The sequence below is a fragment of the Gymnoscopelus microlampas genome (assembly GCF_963454915.1).
Source record: "Gymnoscopelus microlampas genome assembly, chromosome: 7".
NCBI classification, from domain to species: Eukaryota; Metazoa; Chordata; class Actinopteri; order Myctophiformes; family Myctophidae; genus Gymnoscopelus; species Gymnoscopelus microlampas.
Genome location: NC_139944.1, coordinates 48,863,306 through 48,887,043, shown reverse-complemented (window position 1 = coordinate 48,887,043; position 23,738 = coordinate 48,863,306). Strand labels below are relative to the sequence as shown.

Sequence of the window (23,738 nt, the reverse complement as noted above, 5' to 3'; positions counted from 1 at the left end):
TACAGACACCCGACAATACCCGATACCCGTACAGACTCGGGTTCAAGTTATTCTATACCATACGGTGATATGCAAGATACATATTGTACCCTGTGTATGTATTTGAGTAAATACACACATATGTTTTAATGGTCAGACTAGTAGAATTGCATCATCACTGTCTGCTTGAAATGCTATATTAGGAATGATAAAACATGATGACACATAATGATATCTGGACATGTCACAATGACCAGCCAATGACCCTTGTGTCTGTCATTTAAATAGAGATGACAGGACATACTGGACATGAATTATGATGAGGGATGCACCTTGTGATAAGAATAGATTTCACTATGTCTGCCTGATAGTATAAAATAGACCCTCCAGAAAAAAATCCATGATTTTGCGGGCTAAAATCTTTGATTTTGCGATGAAATATGCAGGGGTTTTATGTGATTTTATGCGGGGACATTGCGGGAAGTTGCGAAATATGCAGAAAGTTCGTGAAAATGCGAAAAAGTTGCGAAATATGTGAAATATTGCAAAATAGGCGGAAAGTTGCGAAATGTGCGAAAGCTTGCCAAATGCCACAAAAAATGGAAATATGCAGGATGTTTGCGCAGAAATATGCGATTATGCGCCCTTAAAAAAAAAGAAGCATAATCTGCGCCATTTAGCTGATTATGCGATAAACTATGCGATTGCATAATCACATTTTTCTGGAGGGTCTAATAAAAGCACATGGGAGCTGATTGTGCTTCTTCTGCCGCAGCTTCAGCTGATGCTGCCTGCTTCTATTTTTCTAAATTAATAATAATAATAATAATAATAAACTTTATTTGTAAAAGTCATTCCTGCCGCCTGCTCGTGCGCGTGCTAGATTAAACCTAGTATACATTATTAGGAAGTAATGTATACTTTGTGCTGAATAAAACATGCAGACTGGTCTGTCATCCTAGTTTGGGGTGCCTAGCTCCTTTGAGAGATTCCACCACAATACAAAATAATTGATTACTGTAAATGACATATCATCATGTGATGAATGATGTGGTATGGGAATGGCACAGACTGGCGTACTCACCGATGCCGATGCCAGCAATTTAGGCAGTACTGTATATCGGCAGTTTTTCCCGATACTGGTAACTCTAGTACTATTCACAGTATTAACCCTGAGAACACAGGCATTTTGCACAGACAGAGGAAAGGCTACTGACCAGTTCCAGGTATTGCTTGTTCCCATGAGCGGCTGCGTAGTGCACTGCACTGAAACCCCTGCCGTTCTTCAGGGTTGGGTTTGCCCCGTTATCCAGCAAGTACTCTAGACAACTACAGACACACAGACATATATATGTACATGTTAATTTTCTTTTAGTCAAATGATAAATTCCCTTTGTCCTGCTGCTGCTAGTTACCCAAAAGGTTTCAAAATGGTTAATAAATGCCATAATATGCACCTTAATAGACTGTTTGGTACACACACTTTATATGATAAACTTTGAACGTTACTATGTTGTGTAGGTACATAGTACTTTATTTGAAGTGAGTTGAATGCATTGACTGCACATCTATAGGATTAAAATATGTAAAATTGCATTGATTGCACATGTATTGGTCTAGTTTCTGATGTATATTTGTCATCAATCCATCCATCCATCCATCTATACTGTACAGACATACAGACAGACAGAGAACACACTAGTTATTGATTCATGGCAACTTGATTCCTGTAGAGCTGCTCAACAATCTTCTTTGACAATCATGGCAAACGAGAGATTTGGAACAGGTACAGACGACATTATGTGACTTACAGGAAAGCGTCCTTATCTCTCTCCTCACTGTGGTAGTTATCAGACTCGTGTTCATCCACTCTGTGGAAAAAGAAAACAATCAAGCTTTCCCAATTATATTTTGATCAGGCTTGTGTGAGCTCGCATGGACACACATTGCCCAGCTTTCAAATTCACTGGTTTTCTTCGTCAACGTAATTGTGCGTCTCTCGTACCGACGGAAGGTGTGTGAAGCAGCAGCGTAGTGCAGGGGGCTGCAGCCGGTCAGGTCCGTCTCGTTGACCTCAGCACCGGCTCGAACCAGCGCCGTCGCACATTGGCTGTTCCCGTTGGCCGCGGCGTAGTGTAACGGAACCCTGCGACACAGAAATGCAGACGTACTGTAAGCCAACTGTAGTGTTCAGTAAACCGTGGCTTAATAAGTCTTAGGCTTTGCAGAAAAAAAAGAACCACTCACCTTCCTAGGTCGTCCTTCGTACTTAAGTCAGAACCACTGCTCAGCAGCAAGTTGAGACATTCGACATTTCTGCCATGAAGAAACAGATATAAGGGTTTAACTAATAGGCTAAGGCCCCTCCCGTTTACAGTGATGGTGAATGCTGTCAGTACATATTCTAAAGATGCAATCCGTAAGTTTTATGTCCCACCCACATCAGTAAAATAATTTCTGGATTGCAGCTTTAATTGTACGAAGCATATGAATCTATGTGACCAGTAACTCGCCTTTAATCTTTGAGAGTGTTGCTAAAAAAAAACAAGTCATTCATTCAAAGTGTGTGTGTGTGTGTGTGTGTGTGTGTGTGTGTGTGTGTGTGTGTGTGTGTGTGTGTGTGTGTGCGTGTGCGTGTGTATTGATTTACCCTCCAGAGGCTGCGGCATGCAGACAGGTCCTCCCCAGGTCGTCTGGGGCGTTTATATCAAATTTGGCTGACAGCATGTGAGCAGTGCGGGGAGGCGACACAATACTGTACAACTGACCTGAGACATACAGAAATACAACACGTGAAGACACATTTTCAGTCCTAACATGTAGCTGGGAGGGAATTCGTCAAAAATCATCATGATTGTGCACATGATTTTGCATTTTCACTTGGTGAAATTGCCAGGAGCTTAAAATGTCTATAAGCAGGGAGGGAATGTTGTATGTTATTTAGCATACCCAATAGTAACAGAATCCATTCTATCAATCCATTTATTTATTTTTTAATTTAGAGTAGCCAATTATTTTTACCTATTTTTCTCCCCAATTTAGTCGTTATGCCAATTGATTCCTCCCCACACACATTTCTGTGTTGACACTGCTGTCATATCCTACTGACTCACCAGCCAGTGAGGAGCCCCCACCAGGAGGACGTATAGCCTTCGTCCTACTCCTCCCGCCCAACACTCCCCGCTGACAGGTGCCGCCCCAGCCCGCAGGAGTATGTGCAATGACCAATATCACCCTCCCCGTCCGGCTTCCCTCCCCAGAACACAGGCCAGTTGTGTTTGTGTAGACGCTCGACAAAGCCGGTTGCACCACGGTGGATTCGAACCCACAACCTCCGTGGTGGTGGGCAGGGACTTTACCACTGCGCCACGCGAGCTCCCTATCAATCCATTCTATCAGAAATCTCTTCTATCAATTATTTGGGGTTTCAACCATACCTATCGAATATTGGATTAATTGCAAACAGACCACTAGGGGGCGAGCCCAACTCGTTTGCCATGGTTTTTGAAAACCGTATGCCCATACCTAACACCATGCCAAAAATCTAAAACTTGTCAACAGGTGCACGATTTTTTATGAATTCGATCCTAGCTACTGAGTTCCAATGGTAGAATATTTTGACTTTCTGGATGATGCTTTGTTGTAACTGTTTGACTGGAGAAAAACATAATCCAGTTGCATTAAACCTCTGATTCTCTTTTTAATTTCAAGGACCCCGAGTTTGATATGCATATTAGGGGCACGGACACCCATTTGATCAAATATTTTCATCTCGATCTACACTGCAATATCCTCAATGTTAATTTAACCCTGAGAGTATAATTTGTAACCCTCTCAGAGTTACAGATCCGTAACGTTCTAACAATCAATCATTTAGCTGCGGGGACCACCCGGAACCCGCTCAAAGACCCCTTGGGGGTCCCCAGACCCCACGTTGAGAACCAGTGCATTAAACAGACAACTCACCTGAGGAAAGCAACTTGCGGCAACAGTCTGGAAACCCGTACAAGACAGCCAGGTGCAGAGGAAGCATGCCACGAATCCCTTGCCTTGAAGAAGACATTTTTTTAAATGATTAATTTGATTCAATCATAAAATTATTCATAAAGCCAGTCATTAAGCCGATTCTACATTTTTCTTCTGAATCCTAAGTTTTTTGAAAATATATGTTTCTATATCAGTGGTTCGCAAACTTTTTCCATGTCAAGGACCCCCAAAGTTATATGTATTTGGCCGCGGAAACCCATCTAAGAATATGTTTTGTTATAGGGACCTCCCCAGAAGCAAAGATTTTAGTTAAATATGATTGCTTTAAAAATATATATTCAAAGATTTGCAAAATTTTTCAAGATTCTTTAAAAATAGCAGATCTACAAGATCATAGTGTGGCACGAAGTGACGCGCTATGATCTTGTATATCTGCCATTTTGAATAGCCTTATCAATCAATGTGCTATATAGCTACTGTAACATCTAAAATGACACAGATGCTTTCCAGGTTTTAATGTGTTAAACAGTGAATCCAAGACAATCAAATTTCTAAAATCTAATGTCTCTCCAAAAGCGCCGAAATATGCTCTGAAGGTAACAGACGTAGTACTTTACAATCATTATTAAATCAACAAAATGTTGATTTTATTTGTATCTATGAAACAGCATTCATAATGGGTACCTCAGTTTGCAATTAACTCCATAAGGTTGTCATTGTCATTTCATTTCAGCATACCCCTATAGGGCATAGCAGTGGTGGCCATTTTGTGATGCCACAGATATAAACCCCATTCATTTTCTCCATAGAGATTTCCGAAAATATTTATATAAATGATTTTAAGCCTGGAACCAAGCCATCCAGGCTCCTGGTGAATCATGAGTCATGACCATATAACATTTGATTCTGTGTCAAAATATATTAAATATATATATATATAGGGGTATGCTGAAATATCTGGAGCCTGACGGAGAGGGGAATAAAATAAAGATAAGAGAATGAGACAGATTTACCTGGCTGTGTCAGCACCGTTTGTCATCAGAGTGCTGATCAACAGCTCATGACCGTACTTAGCAGCAACGTGAAGAGGAGTATTACCATACTTATCAACACAGTCAATCTCTGCGCCTGGAAACCAAAAGGAGATGAAAGGAAACGGAGACACGAGTCGTTAAGTGCTTTGATGTTTCACATACCGCTCATAGGTCGGTTTGCAGTGAGAGAGAGATAAAGTACTGGAGGCACACGGGTGTTCTGATATGCCCATGGGCAATATTCCAGGAGTACTGGCACTATCAGTCGTGTTCACACACACTTAGGGCACATGTTTGATATCCGCTGCTAGGTGATGTCTCTCAACTGTATACAGAGAGACTGCGCTTCTATATCTGCTGCTACTGTATTTATATCCACTGCAAATGTTTCTCTACTGGGAATTTCTGCCTCATTTTATTTCTATTTTGACCATGCACATCATGCATTTTTGACATTGTATATTTGACATTGTGCATTCATGATATCTGACTTTGCTTCCCTTGTTTCTTTCTGTATTCCTGAAGGATTGGACAGCCTATATGATAATTGTACACTGGTTATTGCAGGTATCAAATGGAAGTCGGCTTTTCACAATCAGACGTGCACTAAAAAGGGGGCATTTAGAAGGTTATGTGTATTTCCTTAGTTGTTTGTGGTGCTTGCATTAGTATTACCATTTTGGATAAGGATCTGGGAGCGAGTGAAGCGCCCATGGAGAGCGGCCATATGCAAAGGGCTCTTCCCTTCCTTGCTCTGTTAGAAAGAGGACATGCAAACACAACATTTCTTCGAGTCAAATGAAAGGTGCAGCTTCATCGAAAACAAAACAACAAGACATGTTGATGATGTCATATTAACATCTAAAAATGGATCCAAATGGTGAATCTGAGATTATGAATTTAAAAGAAAAATCACAATGTGTGAAACGTTTTCAGGGATTGACTTTCTTCACCTACTGGCAGCATGCCATGTACAAAAAGATATGTAAGCTGATCAGTCCTGTGGTTTGGGAGATTAAAATATGACTAAAACTAAACAGAATTTTATTCAAAAGAAAATGACTAAAACTAAATAAGAAATTGCTGTCAAAATCATAGGGCGCCATGCCGTAAAAAATAAACAGAACATGTATCTAATGTACTTCGATGCATAATGATCAATGATTTACCCTAAACGACCGACCTGTACGTTGCGTTACATTTACAAACATTCTTCACCTGTGTGTTTACGTCTGCACCGTTGTTGACCAGCAGCTCGAGACAGAGGGCTCCGTTGGTGGAGATGGCGGCCAGGTGCACCGGCGTGTAGCCCTGGTCGTTGGGCTGGCTGACGTTGGCACCGCGGTTCACCAGCTCACAGGCCACGGCGTCCTGTCCCATGTAGCAGGCCATGTGGAGCGCCGTGTTCCCAAAGCCGTTGGGCTCATCGATCTGCAGGGGCCAGAGGAGGAAAGGATTTAACCATTGGGGCGGCAGTGGCTCGGGGGTAGAGTGGCCAGTAGAGCAGCCGAATGGGAACCGCAAGGTTCCCAGTTCAATCCCCCAGAGAGTGTCGAAGTGTCCTTGAGCAAGACACTGAACCCCTAATTGCTCCCGATGAGCAGGTTGGTGCTTTGCATGGTTTCCTCTGCCATCGGTGTGTGAATGGGTGAATGTAATGCACAATCTATGTAAAGCGCTTTGGATAAAAGCACTATATATAAATGCACCATTTACCATTTACCATTGTGAACCTATGAAGTCTATGTTATGTTATTTTTTTTCTAATTTTCCCGAATTTGTTTTAGAAAACATTTTCAAAAATAGTGAAAATAGCAGATCTACAAGCTCACAGCGTGTCACATTGCAACACGTTGTGAGCTTGTAGATCAGCTATTTTTGCAAGTTCTTTTAATAGGGCTTAACCCATGATTCAATCCGGGAACGCATCAGTGTCATTTTAAGATTTATTTGGCTATTCAAAAATAGCAGATCTACAAGCTCGTAGCGTGGCACCAAGTGCCGCGCTATGTGCTTATAGATCTTCTATTTTTTAACAATCTTGAAAATGTGTGCAAATCTTTGAATATACATATATTTTTAAAGCGAACATTTGTAACTCAAATCTTTACTTCTGGGGGAGGTCCATGGAACAAAACATTTTGAGAAGGGGGGAAATACGTATCAAAAATGTTTTCTAAATCCTAACAGTATGTCGCTATACCAGTGATGCTCCAACTTTTCCTTGTCAAGGACCCCCATCTCAAAATACGTTGTTCCAGGGACCCCGTGAAGCATAGATCGGAGTTAAAATATTCACTTTAAAACATATATTCTATATATTAAAGGTTTTGCACAAATTTCCCAAGATTTAAAACAAAATAGCAGATCTACAAGCTCAAGTGCCACGCTATGAGCTTGTATATCTGCTATCTTTTAATAGCCAAAGAAATCTTAAAATGACACAGATGCGTTCCCGGTCTTAATGGATTAAGTGGATAAGGAGTGGTGCAAAGTGTGCTGGATTTTGGACCGAGTCAAGAGCAGACTGATGAAATTTGCATACGTCAACATTTAAGAAAGTGTTGTACAGAAGGAAATCTCATCTATGAGTGCTTCCTTCTGCAGCAAGATATACAGTTTAGTTGGCGAGCGTATATTGGTAGAAAATAGTAGTTCTCAATGTAACCATTCACGAGGTCTGCGGATTATCTTGAGTATAACCACGTCATGATTCCTGGACAGAGATGTTACTGTTGAGTCTATTTTAAAAAACAGACGTTGAACTCGACAACACATTGAAACAATGAACTCGATTGTACCGGGGTGACAGCAGATACAGTATCTGCATGTGCATGGCAGAAATCCCACACAATCTAACACTGAAAATACATGGCTGGATTAAGAGCAATCCGGTTTTATATTTTGCATGAACCTCCCCTTTAATAGTATGCAAATAATAATTTACAATAAAGAGTGTACTACAAAATGTGTGTCTAGATGGAAAATTGTCTTGCGTAGCCAAGCCAATCTCTGCCTAGTGCCTACTGAGACATCTGGTGACATCTAAATTGAATTTAACTCACTAAGTGCCATTAACGTGTTTTTGCCGCTATGGCGCTGGGTGCCATTAACGTGTTTGACGTGTTTTTGAAAAAATAGTAAAAAGAAAAAGAAAAAAAAGAACCCAAGATATCATCATCTGAAGATGTGCAGCTCCATCCACTCCTTGTTTAACTTAGAACTGAAAAAGGCTGTATCTCGCTTCCTAAGCACTTTTTGTTTTCTGTGAAAAAAACTCTGGCACTTTTCAGAATCAATTCTGAAATAATTCTGGCAATCCTGGCACTCAGGGAGTTAAAAGGAGTAGTTCACCCAAAAAATGACTTCTTTTCTATCAATTACACACCCCATGAAGCCTTGAATTCATGGAGATTTTTTTTTTGTCGCATTCCTAAGCCAATAATTTGATGATAATAATAAAGATCCTTATGTATCCGGTAGGAGACTCAAAGGAGACTCTTTGTGTCTACTACCGGATAGACCGCCGGTAATCAAATTATTGGCTTAGGAATGCGACAAAAAACTAAAAAATGAATTTAAGGCTTCATGGGGTGTGTAATTGTTAGGAAATAAGTATTTTTTTGGGGTGAACTACTCCTTTAATGTCTAAAACTGTGTGGAAGGAATTTAGATACAAAATAAATAAATGCAATGCAGAATAATGTCAGAATAAAAAAAGACTTTAGGGCGGTCCTTCATATTGGAATGGTGATATGATTCGTTTCCAAAGCAATGGGCGTAGGTTTGTCGGCAGCCGTTTTCTCCGCTGTTCTAGCCAGTAGCCACTACATTGATAGATGTCACCGGTCATATTGGTAGGGGGAGAGATCTTCGATCGTCTTAGCTACGCAAGACTAGATAGAAAACGATTTTCCGAATCCAAGTAAGTATAGGGACCAGGTCCACTTTACCTCGACCCCGAGCTTCAAGAGGTACTTGACCGCCTCCACCTCGCCACTCGCAGCTGCAGCGTGGAGCGGAGCGTACCCTTGTTTGTCTTTGCACGCCACGTCGGCACTGTGAGACACCAGCAGCTTCATGACATCCACGTGTCCTGAGAAGACATTTGCATGTATTTTAGTAATATTAGTGCAGGCTTCGTAAATAACATTCTTGGAAATACATTCAAAATATTCATACAAATGCAAGAAAACATAGCAAACAGCAGGAAAAAAACGTTGGCGTTACAGCTTTAAGGCAGTGTGAGAGTGACCTGATTTCCAGGTATATTGCTGGTATTCCAGGTATAACTTGTCTCCTACGGTACATGCAATTATGTCACAGCCATCCAATACAAATTTGCAGTGTTGGAAGAAGTGCTCTCTCACACACACACACACACACACACACACACACACACACACACACACACACACACACACACACACACACACACACACACACACACACACACACACACACACACACACACACACACACACACACACATATATATTAGTTTACACAGAGCACAATACAAGCTGAGGATGTTCTGCAGTAGGCTATACTCAGGCAGCTCAGATCACATCCCTCTTTGATATTGGTTGTCCATTAGTCAGCGTAATGCGTGTACAAGAGTTCTACAGTATATCAAACAAAGGGTATTCATGAAATGGATACTCTCTTTCCTCCCACTTTCAGACAATCAAAGCAAAAAAAAATAGTGAAAAACTGCTTTCACCTCTTACACCAGTGGATCTCAACCCTTTCAGGCCGCAACCTCGAAAATAATCATATTTGAAGTGGGGACCCCCCAAAATAATCATATTTGAGTTGAGGCATTACATTTAGTTTGACTCGGTTCCACAGATAAATATTGTGAACACACACACACACACGCACACGCATGCGCGCGCACGCACGGCCAGAGCCGTCCCCCGTCGCGAACACACACTCACCCACACACAGATCCCATAGGTTGGGGGGCTGTAAACCATATCTACAGTCCCATCGGCCGAGGCGAACACAGAATGTCCGTTGTTTACAGCAAAACGCAAATAACCGTCTGAAATTGTGACGAAGACAAAAACTGGCTTCCTCACGGTGTGCATATGCTAATGATCAATGGCCATGTGCAAGTGCAGAGCAATTGCTTATGCCACTGAGGAGAACCAAGCAAGAATGACTGATGATTGACTGGCATGACTGACTGACATTTCTAAAATGATATGTAAGATAAAAGTATATTTTGTTATAAAAAATGTAATGATTGGCCTATCGAGTTGAATCAATTCTGTGTGATTATGCATTTAGGGCATGACACAAGATAAGATAAGTTAACACTACTGTATCGTACTGTACCTGTAGTATTTGGCTTAAAGTATTAAATTACCTACTTAGAATGACACATAATTACTGCTCCCAAAGAGATGCAAGGGGCATGACTCTGAGCAGCTGTTCCCATTTCCTTAAATCCCTGTGGTCTTAAGTACTGTACACATAATCTACTTGGCAGCATGTAGTGAATTACTGGAAAAGACTCTCTAAACAGCAGCAGTGTCTGGGCTAAAGATAGGAGATCCTGAAAAGCCACCTTTACATCAACATGGCTTTTCGTGTTTTACATAGATGCTGCAATACAACATTACTTTACTATGAAAATACTGATCAATATCTATTATTCAAATATATATATGATTGGTTCTGAGGTACCACCTACCGAGGTATGCAGCCCAGTGGATCGGCTGCCTTTCCTTCTTATCACTGGCATTCAGGTTGGCCCCTTTGTTCAGAAGCAACTTCACCATCTGTGGAAAAACGGTGGGGTACACAATGACATAAATACATGGGACCTGGCTGCTTTAACATTAAACTATTACTTTTCTAATTGACGCATTAATGGACTAAATAGGTTAGGTGGTGCACGCACATCCAAACATTTCAACGGGTGCTGGATCCGACTAAATAAACCGTGAACAAAAGGAAAGGGTCCGCACACCGCCTTAATGCGCCCAACAAAATTGAATAAATGGAGCGGTAAAAAAAAACACTCAGCTCAGTATACCTGACGAAGGCCACATCGGCCAAAACGTTGTTGTTGTTGTTTTTTTGAGCGCTCCATTTATTACATTTTGTTGGGAGCATTAAGACAGTGTGCGGACTCTTTCCTTTTGTTAATGGACTAAATAGTCACTGTTTAGACAGACTTGACCTGTCTAATAATAGTACTTCATTAAGTTACATAAAATGTTGAGAATGCAACGCAGAGTAAACACATCCATTAATAGTGTTCTGCCATCTGGGCTATGGTTGCAAATACTGAGAAAAAAAAAGAAAAATAAAGAAAATACTGTTTTCAACTAAAAACTAAAAAGGTGGTACAAGTGGTCATAATATTCTCCAAAACCACCATTAAAACAATTTGAAATGAAATACCTGTTGCGCCAACCTACATTAATGCAGCCAATGCTATTGAATGGACCTTATTATGGCTTACCTCTGCATGGCCGCTGAGTGCAGCATGATGCAGGGCTGTCCTTCCTGACCTATCGGCAGCGTTCACACTGCTCAGGTGGGGTATCAGGGCCTCGGCACAGGATGTAGCCCAGTTAGAAGCTGCCACGTGTAATGGAGTGTTCCAGAATTTGTCCCTCGTGTTGACCTCTGCTCCCTGCTTTACCAACAACCCCACAGCCTTCTGAAAGACACAAGACATAGAAATATTACAATCACATACAGTACTTTCAACCCAAGTCCACAACTGCAGTTACCCGTTGTCATGAGTAGTTGAAGGCCAGTCTATGACATCCGCAGTATTGGGGATTATACGAGACCATATATTCAGCCCCTCAAACTGGGACCCTTAAATCAATGCGCACATTCGTCGTGCACGCCACGCACGCCCATTCATGCACGTGCACATGTATACACACCATAGGTGTTGCATACAGGCAACGACTGATTTGATAAACATCAACCTCTGACGCATCGCATTTGTTCATGTTTTCTTATTGGTTAGCTGAGCATGTTTACATGAAAATAATATGATAAACATCTAAGTAACCACTGAAAACAACAATTATTATTTCAATTCTGTCGAAAACCGGGTACATTTTGTAGCGAATGTTGAAAACCGGGCATATAAGTGATTTAGAGATATTTGTCTGGACACGCAGCTTGAAATGAGGACAATCCCGGGGAAACCGGGACGTCGGGTCACCGTACCGTAGTATGAAGTCAGTATGCGTTGTCACGGTATTTGGAGGCTAGTCTACTGTATGACGCTAGTACTATGATGTCTCGAGAGACAAGACGACACAGATACGCAGAGACTACAGGTGGCACAAAGGTTGGGCAATCTGTGAAGTTACTCAGTGTGGAACTCACATATTTGAGCAAGAGCGAAGGACAGACACACAGATACGAAGATATTAATTCATTGCACCATGTTTTGAATGATATTCTACACGTACCTCATTTCGTGAGGCAGCTGCTCGATGCAGGGGAGTCAGCTGGCCTTGGTCCTTAGCATTGACACTTGCACCTGTGAGAGACAGCAATGAGGAAAAAACATTTAAAATTCACTTACAAAACTGTGTAGCTTCAAATAGGATGCTAATCAGTAATCACATAAGTGTTTTCAATAAGTTATTTACCAGAAGTGATGAGGAGGTCCATAATTTGGACATTGCCCAAACAAGCAGCAGCATGCAGGGGGGTGCGGCATTCTTGGTCCTGTGAGTAAGGAGGACAGATTAGAACATCAAGCGAGAAACCAGGCCAAATGTAGCCCTGGTTCTGATCGGTACCAAATCATTTTTAAAACAGAGGAATACAGTAATTACAACATGGTTGTAGCACTTTAAACCCTCCTTTTTTTTAGTAGTAGTCTTCCATTTTAAATTAAAAAAGAAACAACTTCACTAAATATGTTAGCACTATTTGCCCCCACCCAAGAATTATTTTGTTCCCCTTCATATTAGCTATAGTATATAGCATAATTCATTCACTTGCTTTGGGGTTAGTAACTGGCCATGTTGGAACATTTACATGGGAGCAATGAGCTTTTAACAATCACGCATGCATAGGATAAATGGAATCAAATGCTACAGAAAATCTTGGCAGGCCTAATAAATGTAACTATTTTGATTCAATGTCACTAATTCAACAAATAATGTGTTTAGTCTTAATGCAAAATCTCAGGGATAGTTCTAATTGTTATGGCAATTTGAAATTCAGCTTACAATTGACATTTAGAAAGGAGGAAAAAAAGCATACAAAAATATCGGTACATTTATTAAGCTTGCGATGTTTGACTAAATGTGTTTTATATACAGCTTGAAACGTGATAACATTGTATTTGCAGTATGTACAGAACAGAATTACCAGTGTATTGACATCTTCATTATGGTGCAGCAAAAACTTGACATCCTCAGTATTCCGGCTGAATATTGCCTGGACCAATGGAGACTGAAAGAGAGGTACGTATCAATATGCATAAGAGACACATAAGTATGAACAGCGTTCAAGTGATACCACGAAGATAGAAAGTTACTGTGTGAACAACATCAGAATTCAGCTACTACAGTGGCAATCAATGTTACAGTATTGTATGAAATACAACAGTAAAAAACTGTTACAAGCTCACAACAATGCATTGCGATGCATTGTTGTGAGCTTTTAGATCAGCTATTTCTGCTATTGTATTTTGGGGGGTTTTTTTAAGTGAAAGTGAAAGTGGATAAATCTGTCAGTCAGTGGGTTTTATTGGACATACCGGTAGACTACAGTGGTTCTCAAACTTTTTCATGTCAAGGACCCCCAAATTGACACTTATTAGCCCGCGGACCCCCATTTGAAAAGATAAGACAGGGACCCCCATAAGAGAAGATTTTTACGGCTCTCTAGCAGTGATTCCCAACCATTTTCATTTCAAGGACCCCCAGTTTGACATGCATTAGGCTACGGACCCCCATTTAATGGCATTTCTATCCCTGGGACCCCAATTTAGATTGTAAAATCAATGTTAATTTAACTCTGAGAGTGTACAAATGGAACCAAGTGGACCCGTTAGGGTCCATTTGGTTCCATTTGTACACTCTCAGAGTTACAGACCCATAAGGGTCCATTTGGTTCCTATCCATCATTTTGCTGGGGACCCCCTGGAACCCCCTCAAGTACCCCTGGGGGTCCCCGTACCCCACTTTGAGAACCGATGGACTACAGTATATTCAGAGAAGTCAACAAAGGTGTTATGTCCAAAATGCAGATTGTGTAGATCGGGCTGTCTGGAGGGACGATGCACACTAACTTTTTTAGATGTCCTATTTCTAACTGTCTTATAAAAGCCTGTGGTTGTGAATATGCTGCTGGTGTAGCAGCAGAGTATAGTTCTGCCTGAAGCCCAAAAGCCCAAATTATATCTCCCCTGGCCAAGGAGGGAGGGCTTCCCTCTTGTCCTACTAGTGGTAAATGTTTGGTTTCCCATGTGGGAGACCCCGGTGGGTTGGGTTTGTCTGTCTCTCGGGTGTTACATTGGTGCTGTCTGCCCTGACCCGGATCGGGTTTCCCGGTGTGGTGTGGTGAGAGTTGGCGGGTCAAAGAGGGGTGAATGTAGCACTGTGTAGCTCGGCCTGAAGCCCAAAAGCCTAATATCTCTCTGGCCAAGGGGGGGTGGGGGATTCCCTCTTGACCTAGTAGCAGGAGACCTGGGTTCGACTCTTTTAGTCTTGGGTCTGTCTTCTACGCTGGCATAAGCATATTAAAGCCACACAAAATGTTAATGTACAGGCATCCATCTATTTATTTTGGAACAACTACATTTGAGAGTTATGTCCGGGAAACATGGTCTGTTCTCCAGAAAGCTCTCTATCTTCAAAACATTTATTATCACAGCAATGATTTATTATCTCTGTTTAAGGCCCAGGGGAGGTCTCGTTTTACGGAAGGCAGGGGTATAATGTCAAATGTCTCCTGGGCACAAGATGTTCCTGTGAGTGCAAAGCAAATTCATGCTAAATACATTATTTTTAAATGTTATCCATAAGACTTTTACATAAAGTTACTCATCTCAACAACAACTTCATGCCAACACAATATGTTTATCAAATCTAGGTTTTTCTATATCTGGGCTGCCAACTGACCCTGATAGAAATAAAAGTCACATCATTAGACATGTCAACAGTGACCACACAAATAATGTTAGACACACACAGTAATGTAACCATGGTCTATCCCTGTCATACCAACAGGGATAGAGAGACTCACTCAAAACCCACTGAAAGGATTGGAATAAAGTGTGGTGTAAGGTTTTTAGACCATGTAGTATAACAGTTACATTACAGCTACTATGTAGCTGTAATGTAACTGTTACTACAGCTACTATGTAACAGTTACATTACAGCTACATAATAGCTGTATTAACAGTTTTACATTACAGCTACATAGTAGCTGTAATGTAACTGTACAGCTACTATGTAGCTGTAGTAGCTGTAATGTAACAGTTACTATGTAGCTGTAGTAACAGTTACAACATTACAGCTACATAGTAGCCAGCAGAATAACAGCTGTGCTGTGCACGGTGTGTCGTCATCCTCACCTGCTCTGTGATGTCTAGTATTCCCATTTCACAATCACCCAGGAAGCTCTTTCATTAGGACTGACTGACTGAAAGAGTAACGTTATATCTGACACTAGCTCGCAGGCATTCTTAAAAAAATATTAGCTAGTGGTTTAGCTCGCTTAGCTATCTGTCTCCAGCCAGCTTTACTAAGATATCGCGAGAAAAACGCGGAGCAAAGAGCTGTTTAGAACAATAGCACCCAGCTGCGTCCGCGCAGACGAGACTTGGTGCGTGAGCGTTGATACGTGAGTGCTGCTGTGTGAGGGACCGGAAGTGCCTGTTTTTTTCTATATATTAAACACATTTCTCTCAATATTAATGTTGAAACTGATTGTATCAACGATCGTTTGTATGATTACGGTGGATATATACATTTATAACATTACAATACCGGAAGTGCGTGTTTTTTGGTTATTAAACCATTTAACTCCCAATATTTATGTTAAAACGTACACACACACACACACACACACACACACACACACACACACACACACACACACACACACAGAATGTGTATACATTTATAATAATGATGTTTGAGCACTTTATATGTGTGTGTGTGCACATTTATGCATATATGTACATTTATAATAATGATGGTGCTCATCAACAAAAATTATTATCATTCTTAAGTTAATTAAAATAATGTTAATTATTGTCTGAGCCCGGAACTGTTATTTCTGATTGTGTTCATTATTTAAATGGATTATTATTGGTTATTAAACCATTTCACTCGCAATATTTATGTTAAAACGTATTTTACATAGATCGTATGCGTGATTACGGTGGATATAACTGCAAACGAACTATATTTACAACCACATATACATTTATATATATATATATATATATATATATATATATATATATATATATATATATATATACAATTCATTATTATTATTTGTATTTATTATTATTGTTATTTATTAATATTATTTATTTATTGGCCTTATGTTATGTTAATAATAATTATTATTAACATAAGGCCAATACATGAATCGAATACATCAAGTCAGGAGGGCACTAGAGACATCTGGGCACCATATTGTTGGGACGACTGGGCACCTGGACATCTGGGCAGCTGGACATCTGGGCACTAGGGACATCTGGGCACTATGGTACAACTGGGCACCTTGACAACTGGGCACTAGGTACATTTCGGCACTTGGACAACTGGGCACTAGGTACATGTGGGCACCTGGACAACTGGGCACTAGGTACATGTGGGCATGGGCACTAGGGACATCTGGGCACCATATTTTGGACGACTGAGCACCTGGACATCTGGGCACTATGGTACATGTGGGCACCTGTACAACTGGGCACTAGGTACATGTGGGCACCTGGACAACTGGGCACTGGGGACATGTGGGCACCTGGACAACTGGGCACTATGGACATGTGGGCACCTGGACAACTGGGCACTAGGGACATGTGGGCACTTGGAGAGGTGGGCACCAAAACCATCTGGGCGCTAGGGACATGTGGGCACCTGGACGAGTGGCCAATTATGGGTGGAGTTCCTGGGCGTGGTATGCTGTTCCAAAATTGGTTTATACGACTTTTTAAATGGTATATATATAATGGTAATAATAATAATAATAATAATAATAATAATAATAATAAGGATAATAATAATAATAATAATAATAATAATAATTACCATTATTATTGTTATTATTTGATGAATTATGATGTATTACTTTGTATTATTATTATGTATTCTTATTAGTATTAATAATAATTATTAACATTAGGCCAATACATGTATCCACACAGCTTACAGCATTCAGTAACACTGGGTATAACTGCAGAATTAAATAACCCCTGTAGGCCTATTAATCATTAGCCCAAAATATTAGCCCAAAATATTATTATTGTTATTATTATAAAAAATAGGCCAACACATGCATCCACACAACGAAGACCATTCAGTAAAACTGGTATAATTGAAGTAACCGATTAAATATGTATTCATTATTAACCACCCACTATGAAATCTTACTGCATGTCTTTATAGAATCATAAAGGCGCACAGTTGCTCTAATCCACACCAAACTGGGAACAAACGCTGTTCAGGGGTCTGCCATGACAATAGTCCCAGAAGGGGCCATGTGTGACCACCACAAGCCCCAAGGGGAACCCATAGGGCCAGAGAGGCACACCATTGCTCCAATCTGCACAAAACGTGGCAGAAACACTGATCAGGGGACCACCATGATGACAATATTCACACTAAAAATGCACATAGATGTGGCACCATAACAGTGTTAGAGCAGTGTTTGACTTAAATGGCTATAACTAGTAGTCTGTCCGTCTGTCTGTCTTGCCCTAATCTTTGCAAAAATGGGAATGTTGCATATCTAGTATTGGCAATTTAATCAAGGAATAAAATAACCAGTCATTTTCTTAAATATGTCGTGTGTGCATCAGCGGGATTAGGGCCTGTGTGTGTGTGTGTGTGTGTGTGTGTGTGTGTGTGTGTGTGTGTGTGTGTGTGTGTGTGTGTGTGTGTGTGTGTGTGTGTGTGTGTGTGTGTGTGTGTGTGTGTGTGTGTGTGTGTGTGTGTGTGTGTGTGTTGTGGTAGTTAACTGTTATTGCCTATCTACCTGGCCTATTCATCACAATTCAGCCAACTTGTGAAACACGCCCCAACACACTTTACACATTAATGTTGATCATGATGAATGCAAATTAAGAACCTGCAAATTGCTCAATCTCTCTCTCAGCTAAGAGGGTTCCTCACATTTTTTTTCACTGGCTTTTTTGCTGTGTTTTTAATGTTGTTATTTGCTTTTCTTTTTTGCTGTATTGTTAATCATTTGTACTTGCACTTGTTGCTTATTCCTGCTCTGTAAAGCACTTTGAGCTGCATTTCATGTCATGAAAGGTGCTATACAAGTAAAATGTATTAGTATCTAAAGTCTTTAGATAGATAGATTTTAAAATAGACAATCTACACACTTCTAGAGATCTACTAAACTTTAGGCTACTCATTTCTCAAATATCATATCATAGCACGAATATTGTATTATATGCAGTAGCACCTGAAACAGACATTATAAGCTATACAATGATACTTTTCTCTTTATGACACATGCCTACTATACTGTTGACATTTCCACAAGATCAATAGCATCCTCTATAAATGTATGTAGTAGGCCTAATATACACAATACACCCTAATCTAATCAATTGGAGTTTTGAATTTTAAACTGGGAATACTGTTCAGTGGTTGACAGTTAAGTACATTTACTTTAGTTTAGTTTAGTTTATTTAGTTTGACTCCACTACATTTCTAGGAAGGAAGGGACTCTTGGGACCCAAACTGCATGTCAATCGTTTACAAAACACAAAAGTATACCTACACATTATTACTGTCATTTATTCAGTCAGACTGCCTTTGTATATTATCTCTAGTAATATTACATAGGTGTAGAGGGGACTTCAACGTTTTTCCAGGCGAAAGGGACCCTTAGCTGAGAGAGAGATGAGGCAGGGACCCGCTTAGCTGAGAGAGAGATGAAGCAGGGCCCCCCTTCACTTTAAGCATGCGCATATCCTCTATTGTAAAAAGGAGACCACTTCTAGGAGAGGAGACTGCATCTATAGCTGTATGAGACCACTGTACTGTATCTAGAAACCACTGTACTGTATCTAGACCACAACACTGTATCTATTGCTATATGAGACCACTTTAATGTATCTAGAGACCACTGTATTGTATATATACCACCGCACTGTATCTATTGCTATATGAGACCACTTTACTGTATCTAGAGACCACTGTATTGTATATATACCACTGTACTGCATCTATTGCTACATGAAACCACTGTACTGCATATATGAGACCACTGTATTGCATCTAGACCACTGTGCTGCATCTATATCCCACTGTACTGAATCTATAAACCACTGTGCTGCATCCAATCCCACTGTACTGAATCTATAAACTACTGTACTGCATGTATAGACCATTGTACTGCATCTATAGACCACATACATTGACCACTGTACTGTATCTATAGACCACTATACTGCATCTCAACTCAACACAGCTTTAAACATGTATATATAAAGCACATTTAACATGACTATGTCGCCACAAAGGCTCAGTAGATGCAGTACAGTGATCTACAGATGCAGTAGAGTGGTCTACAGATGCACTAGAGTGGTCTACAGATGCAGTATAGGGGTCTACAGATGCACTAGAGTGATCTACAGATGCAGTAGAGTGGTCTACAGATGCAGTAGAGGGGTCTACAGATGCACTAGAGTGGTCTACAGATGCAGTAGAGTGGTCTACAGATGCAGTAGAGTGGTCTACAGATGCACTAGAGTGATCTACAGATGCAGTAGAGTGGTCTACAGATGCAGTAGAGTGGTCTACAGATGCAGTAGAGTGGTCTACAGATGCAGTAGAGGGGTCTACAGATGCACTAGAGTGATCTACAGATGCAGTAGAGTGGTCTACAGATGCACTAGAGTGATCTACAGATGCAGTAGAGTGGTCTACAGATGCAGTAGAGTAGCTAGTCTATAGATGCAGTACAGTGGTCTTTAGATGCAGTACAATGGTCTATATATGCAGTACAGTGGTTTATAGATTCAGTACAGTGGGATATAGATGCAGCACAGTGGTCTAGATGCAATACAGTGGTCTCATATAGCTATAGATGCAGTACAGTGGTCTCATATAGCAATAGATGCAGTACAGTGGTATATATACACAATACAGTGGTCTCATATAGCTATAGATGCAGTACAGTGGTCTCATATAGCAATAGATGCAGTACAGTGGTATATATACACACAATACAGTGGTCTCTAGATACAGTAAAGTGGTCTCAGATAGCAATAGATACAGTGTGCTGAGTGTGGTGGTCTAGATACAGTACAGTGGTTTCTAGATACAGTACAGTGGTCTCATACAGCTATAGATGCAGTCTCCTCTCCTAGAAGTGGTCTCCTTTTTACAATAGGCAGAAATTACATATTTGTACTGCATGCAAAACACTGCATGGTTCTTGCCCAGAACTGCATGACCATCTTGGATGGCATCTTGAAAATTATGCCTTTTCTGCTAAGTATATTTTCCTGGATATTTGGGATGTTCTCAAGCATGCCTAAAGGTACCAGAATCAATTGAAAACCCTTTTGTATCAATGTTTAGGGAGGTTTAGTGGTACTCTTTCTTATATGCCTATTGACCGGTCAATTTCTCATAAAAAGTGCTTGTTTAAGATAAGGCTGAAAATGACCACCCCAGAATGAAATACTATGGGTAAATTATACATTTCCTGAATCCTTAGGGTCATGTCAGTATTCCAGTTGTTGTGTTTTGTGTCTCTGATGTTTCTTGATGCCACATAACTAAAAGAAAATATATGGTTTAGGCGGAAATTGTGAGAAAAAAAAGGTTATTAAAGGTTTGAAGAGCTCCAGTGACCACTGTACTTATCATACATAGTCAACAAAGGGCTCGAATGAAAGCTCAAAGTGTCCCCTTAAAAATGATACCAAACATAAAATATAAAACATTGTAATATGCCCTGAACGTGAGCCAATACCAAGATATGCACATGTGTCTAAAATGCCATTTTTCAATGGGGGTGGTAACTTTAGCAGCTGATAACCCCAATTTAGCTGGGCCTCAGGAAGGTCTATCATACAAAAATAATATCTAGGGATGTATAGGAATAAAAAAATCCCAACTAGAATTTGCCATCCCAGGTGGTAGCGATATGTGAGATTTTGGGGTTTGGCCCAAGGACTAAGTTTGGTGTGGATTAGAGCAACTGTGCGCCTTTATGATTGTATAAAGACATGCAGTAAGATTTCATTATACATAGTGGGTGGTTAATAATGAATACATATTTAATAGGTTACTTCAATTATACCAGTTTTACTGAATGGTCTTCGTTGTGTGGATGCAGGTGTTGGCCTATTTTTTTATAATAATAACAATAATAATATTTTGGGCTAATGATTAATAGGCCTACAGGGGTTATTTAATTCTGCAGTTATACCTAGTGTTACTGAATGCTGTAAGCTGTGTGGATGTATTGGCCTAATTTTTATATTAATACTACTAATAATACATCATAATAATACAAAATAATTCATCATAATTCATAAAATAATAACAATAATAATGGTAATTATTAGTATTAGTATTAGTATTAGTATTAGTATTAGTATTAGTATTATTATTATTATTATTATTATTATGGTGTTGTGATTATAATGTGCAAACATTTCAACATCCTTTTTCTATATTGTTCATCATGGAGAGCTAAATAAATACCACAAAACTTCGCTGCCTGTCTGGACAATGGACTCATTCCAATTACCCCCTGATCTGCATAAGATTCGCTGCCTGGTGCCTCAGTCGCTTTTGAGTTTTTATTGTTGTTGACAAATAGCCACTACAATTGTGTTATTAAAGATAATTATATATAAAATGACATACCATTTAAAAAGTGGTATAAACCAATTTTGGAACAGCATACCACTCCCAGGAACGGTGCATACCGGTTTGGAAAGGCACATACCGTTTTGGAAAGGCATACCATTTAAAAAATACGGTATATGCCATTATAAAAAACAACATACCATGGTATTAACCTTAAAAAGTGGCATAAACCATTTTTAGAACAGCGAGTGCCCAGTTGCCCACATGTTCCTAGTGCCCAGTTTTCCAGGTTCCCACATGTCCCTAGTGCCCAGTTATCGAGATGCCTACATGTACCTAGTGCCCAGTTGTACAGATTCCCACAAGTACCCTAGTGCCCAGATGTCCAGGTGCCCAGATGTCCAGGTGCCCAGTTGTCCCAAACACATGGTGCCCAGATGTCCCTAGTGCCCAGTTGTCCAGGTGCCCAGTTGTCCCAAAAATAATGTGCCCAGATGTCACTAGTGCCCAGTTGTCCAGGTGCCCACCACATGTACCATAGTGCCCAGTTGTCCAGGTGCCCACCACATGTACCATAGTGCCCAGATGTCCCTAGTGCCCAGTTGTCCAGGTGCCCACATGTCCCCAGTGCCCATTTGTCCAGGTGCCCACATTACCTAGTGCCCAGTTGTACAGGTGCCCACATGTACCATAGTGCCCAGATGTCCATATTGCCCAGTTGTCCAGGTGCCCAGATGTCCCTAGTGCCCAGATGTCTCCACCCTTAATTGCCCACTTGTCCAGGTGCCCACATGTCCCTAGTGCCCAGATGGTTTTGGTGCCCACCTCTTCAGGTGCCCACATGTCCCTAGTGCCCAGATGGTTTTGGTGCCCACCTCTCCAAGTGCCCATATGTTCCTAGTGCCCAGGTGTACCGGTGCCCACATGTCCATAGTGCCCACATGTCCCCAGTGCCCAGTTGTCCAGGTGTCCACATGTACCTAGTGCCCAGATGTCCAGGTGCCCAGTCATCCAAAATATGGTGCCCAGATGTCCCCAGTGCCCAGATGTCCAGGTGCCCACATGTCCCCAGTGCCCAATTGTCCAGGTGCCCACGTGTACCTAGTGCCCAGTTGTCCAGGTGGTTTTGGTGCCCACCTCTCCAGGTGCCCACATGTCCCTAGTGCCCAGATGGTTTTGGTGCCCACCTCTCCAAGTGCCCAGATGTTCCTAGTGCTCAGTTGTACCGGTGCCCACATGTCCATAGTGCCCACATGTCCCCAGTGCCCAGTTGTCCAGGTGCCCACATGTACCTAGTGCCCAGATGTCCAGGTGCCCAGTCGTCCAAAATATGGTGCCAGATGTCCCCAGTGCCCAGATGTCCAGGTGCCCATATGTCCCCAGGGCCCAGATGTCCCCAGTGCCCAGATGTCCAGGTGCCCACATGTCCCCAGTGCCCAATTGTCCAGGTGCCCAGATGTCCCCAGTGCCCAGATGTCCAGGTGCCCACATGTCCCCAGTGCCCAATTGTCCAGGTGCCCACATGTACCTAGTGCCCAGTTGTACAGGTGCCCACATGTACCATAGTGCCCAGATGTCCCTAGTGCCCAGATGTCCAGGTGCCCAGTCGTCCAAAATATGGTGCCCAGATGTCCCTAGTGCCCAGTTGTCCACATGTACCTAGTGCCCAGTTGTCCAAGTGCCCACATGTACCTAGTGCCCAGTTGTCAAG

General features: G+C 41.1%; 1 protein-coding gene across 3 annotated transcripts in view; it reads right to left on the bottom strand.

The window, feature by feature from the left end:
* The window catches only part of ankrd52b (ankyrin repeat domain 52b), a 33,461-nt gene extending 17,722 nt beyond the window's left edge, over nt 1-15,739 (bottom strand). For all 3 annotated transcript variants that reach the window (XM_084062802.1, XM_084062803.1, XM_084062804.1), the window contains exons 1-16: nt 15,580-15,739; nt 13,368-13,451; nt 12,638-12,716; nt 12,455-12,525; nt 11,479-11,679; nt 10,702-10,789; nt 8,954-9,096; nt 6,219-6,431; nt 5,676-5,754; nt 4,980-5,094; nt 3,946-4,028; nt 2,630-2,747; nt 2,227-2,295; nt 1,985-2,125; nt 1,791-1,850; nt 1,197-1,308 (exon numbers count right to left, since the gene is read on the bottom strand). In XM_084062802.1, coding sequence (XP_083918928.1) covers nt 1,197-1,308; nt 1,791-1,850; nt 1,985-2,125; nt 2,227-2,295; nt 2,630-2,747; nt 3,946-4,028; nt 4,980-5,094; nt 5,676-5,754; nt 6,219-6,431; nt 8,954-9,096; nt 10,702-10,789; nt 11,479-11,679; nt 12,455-12,525; nt 12,638-12,716; nt 13,368-13,451; nt 15,580-15,606 — 1,683 coding nt within the window. In that variant the 5' untranslated portion in view covers nt 15,607-15,739. The remainder of the gene's footprint in view (nt 1-1,196; nt 1,309-1,790; nt 1,851-1,984; nt 2,126-2,226; nt 2,296-2,629; nt 2,748-3,945; nt 4,029-4,979; nt 5,095-5,675; nt 5,755-6,218; nt 6,432-8,953; nt 9,097-10,701; nt 10,790-11,478; nt 11,680-12,454; nt 12,526-12,637; nt 12,717-13,367; nt 13,452-15,579) is intronic.
* Between the last annotated feature and the right edge of the window lie 7,999 nt (nt 15,740-23,738).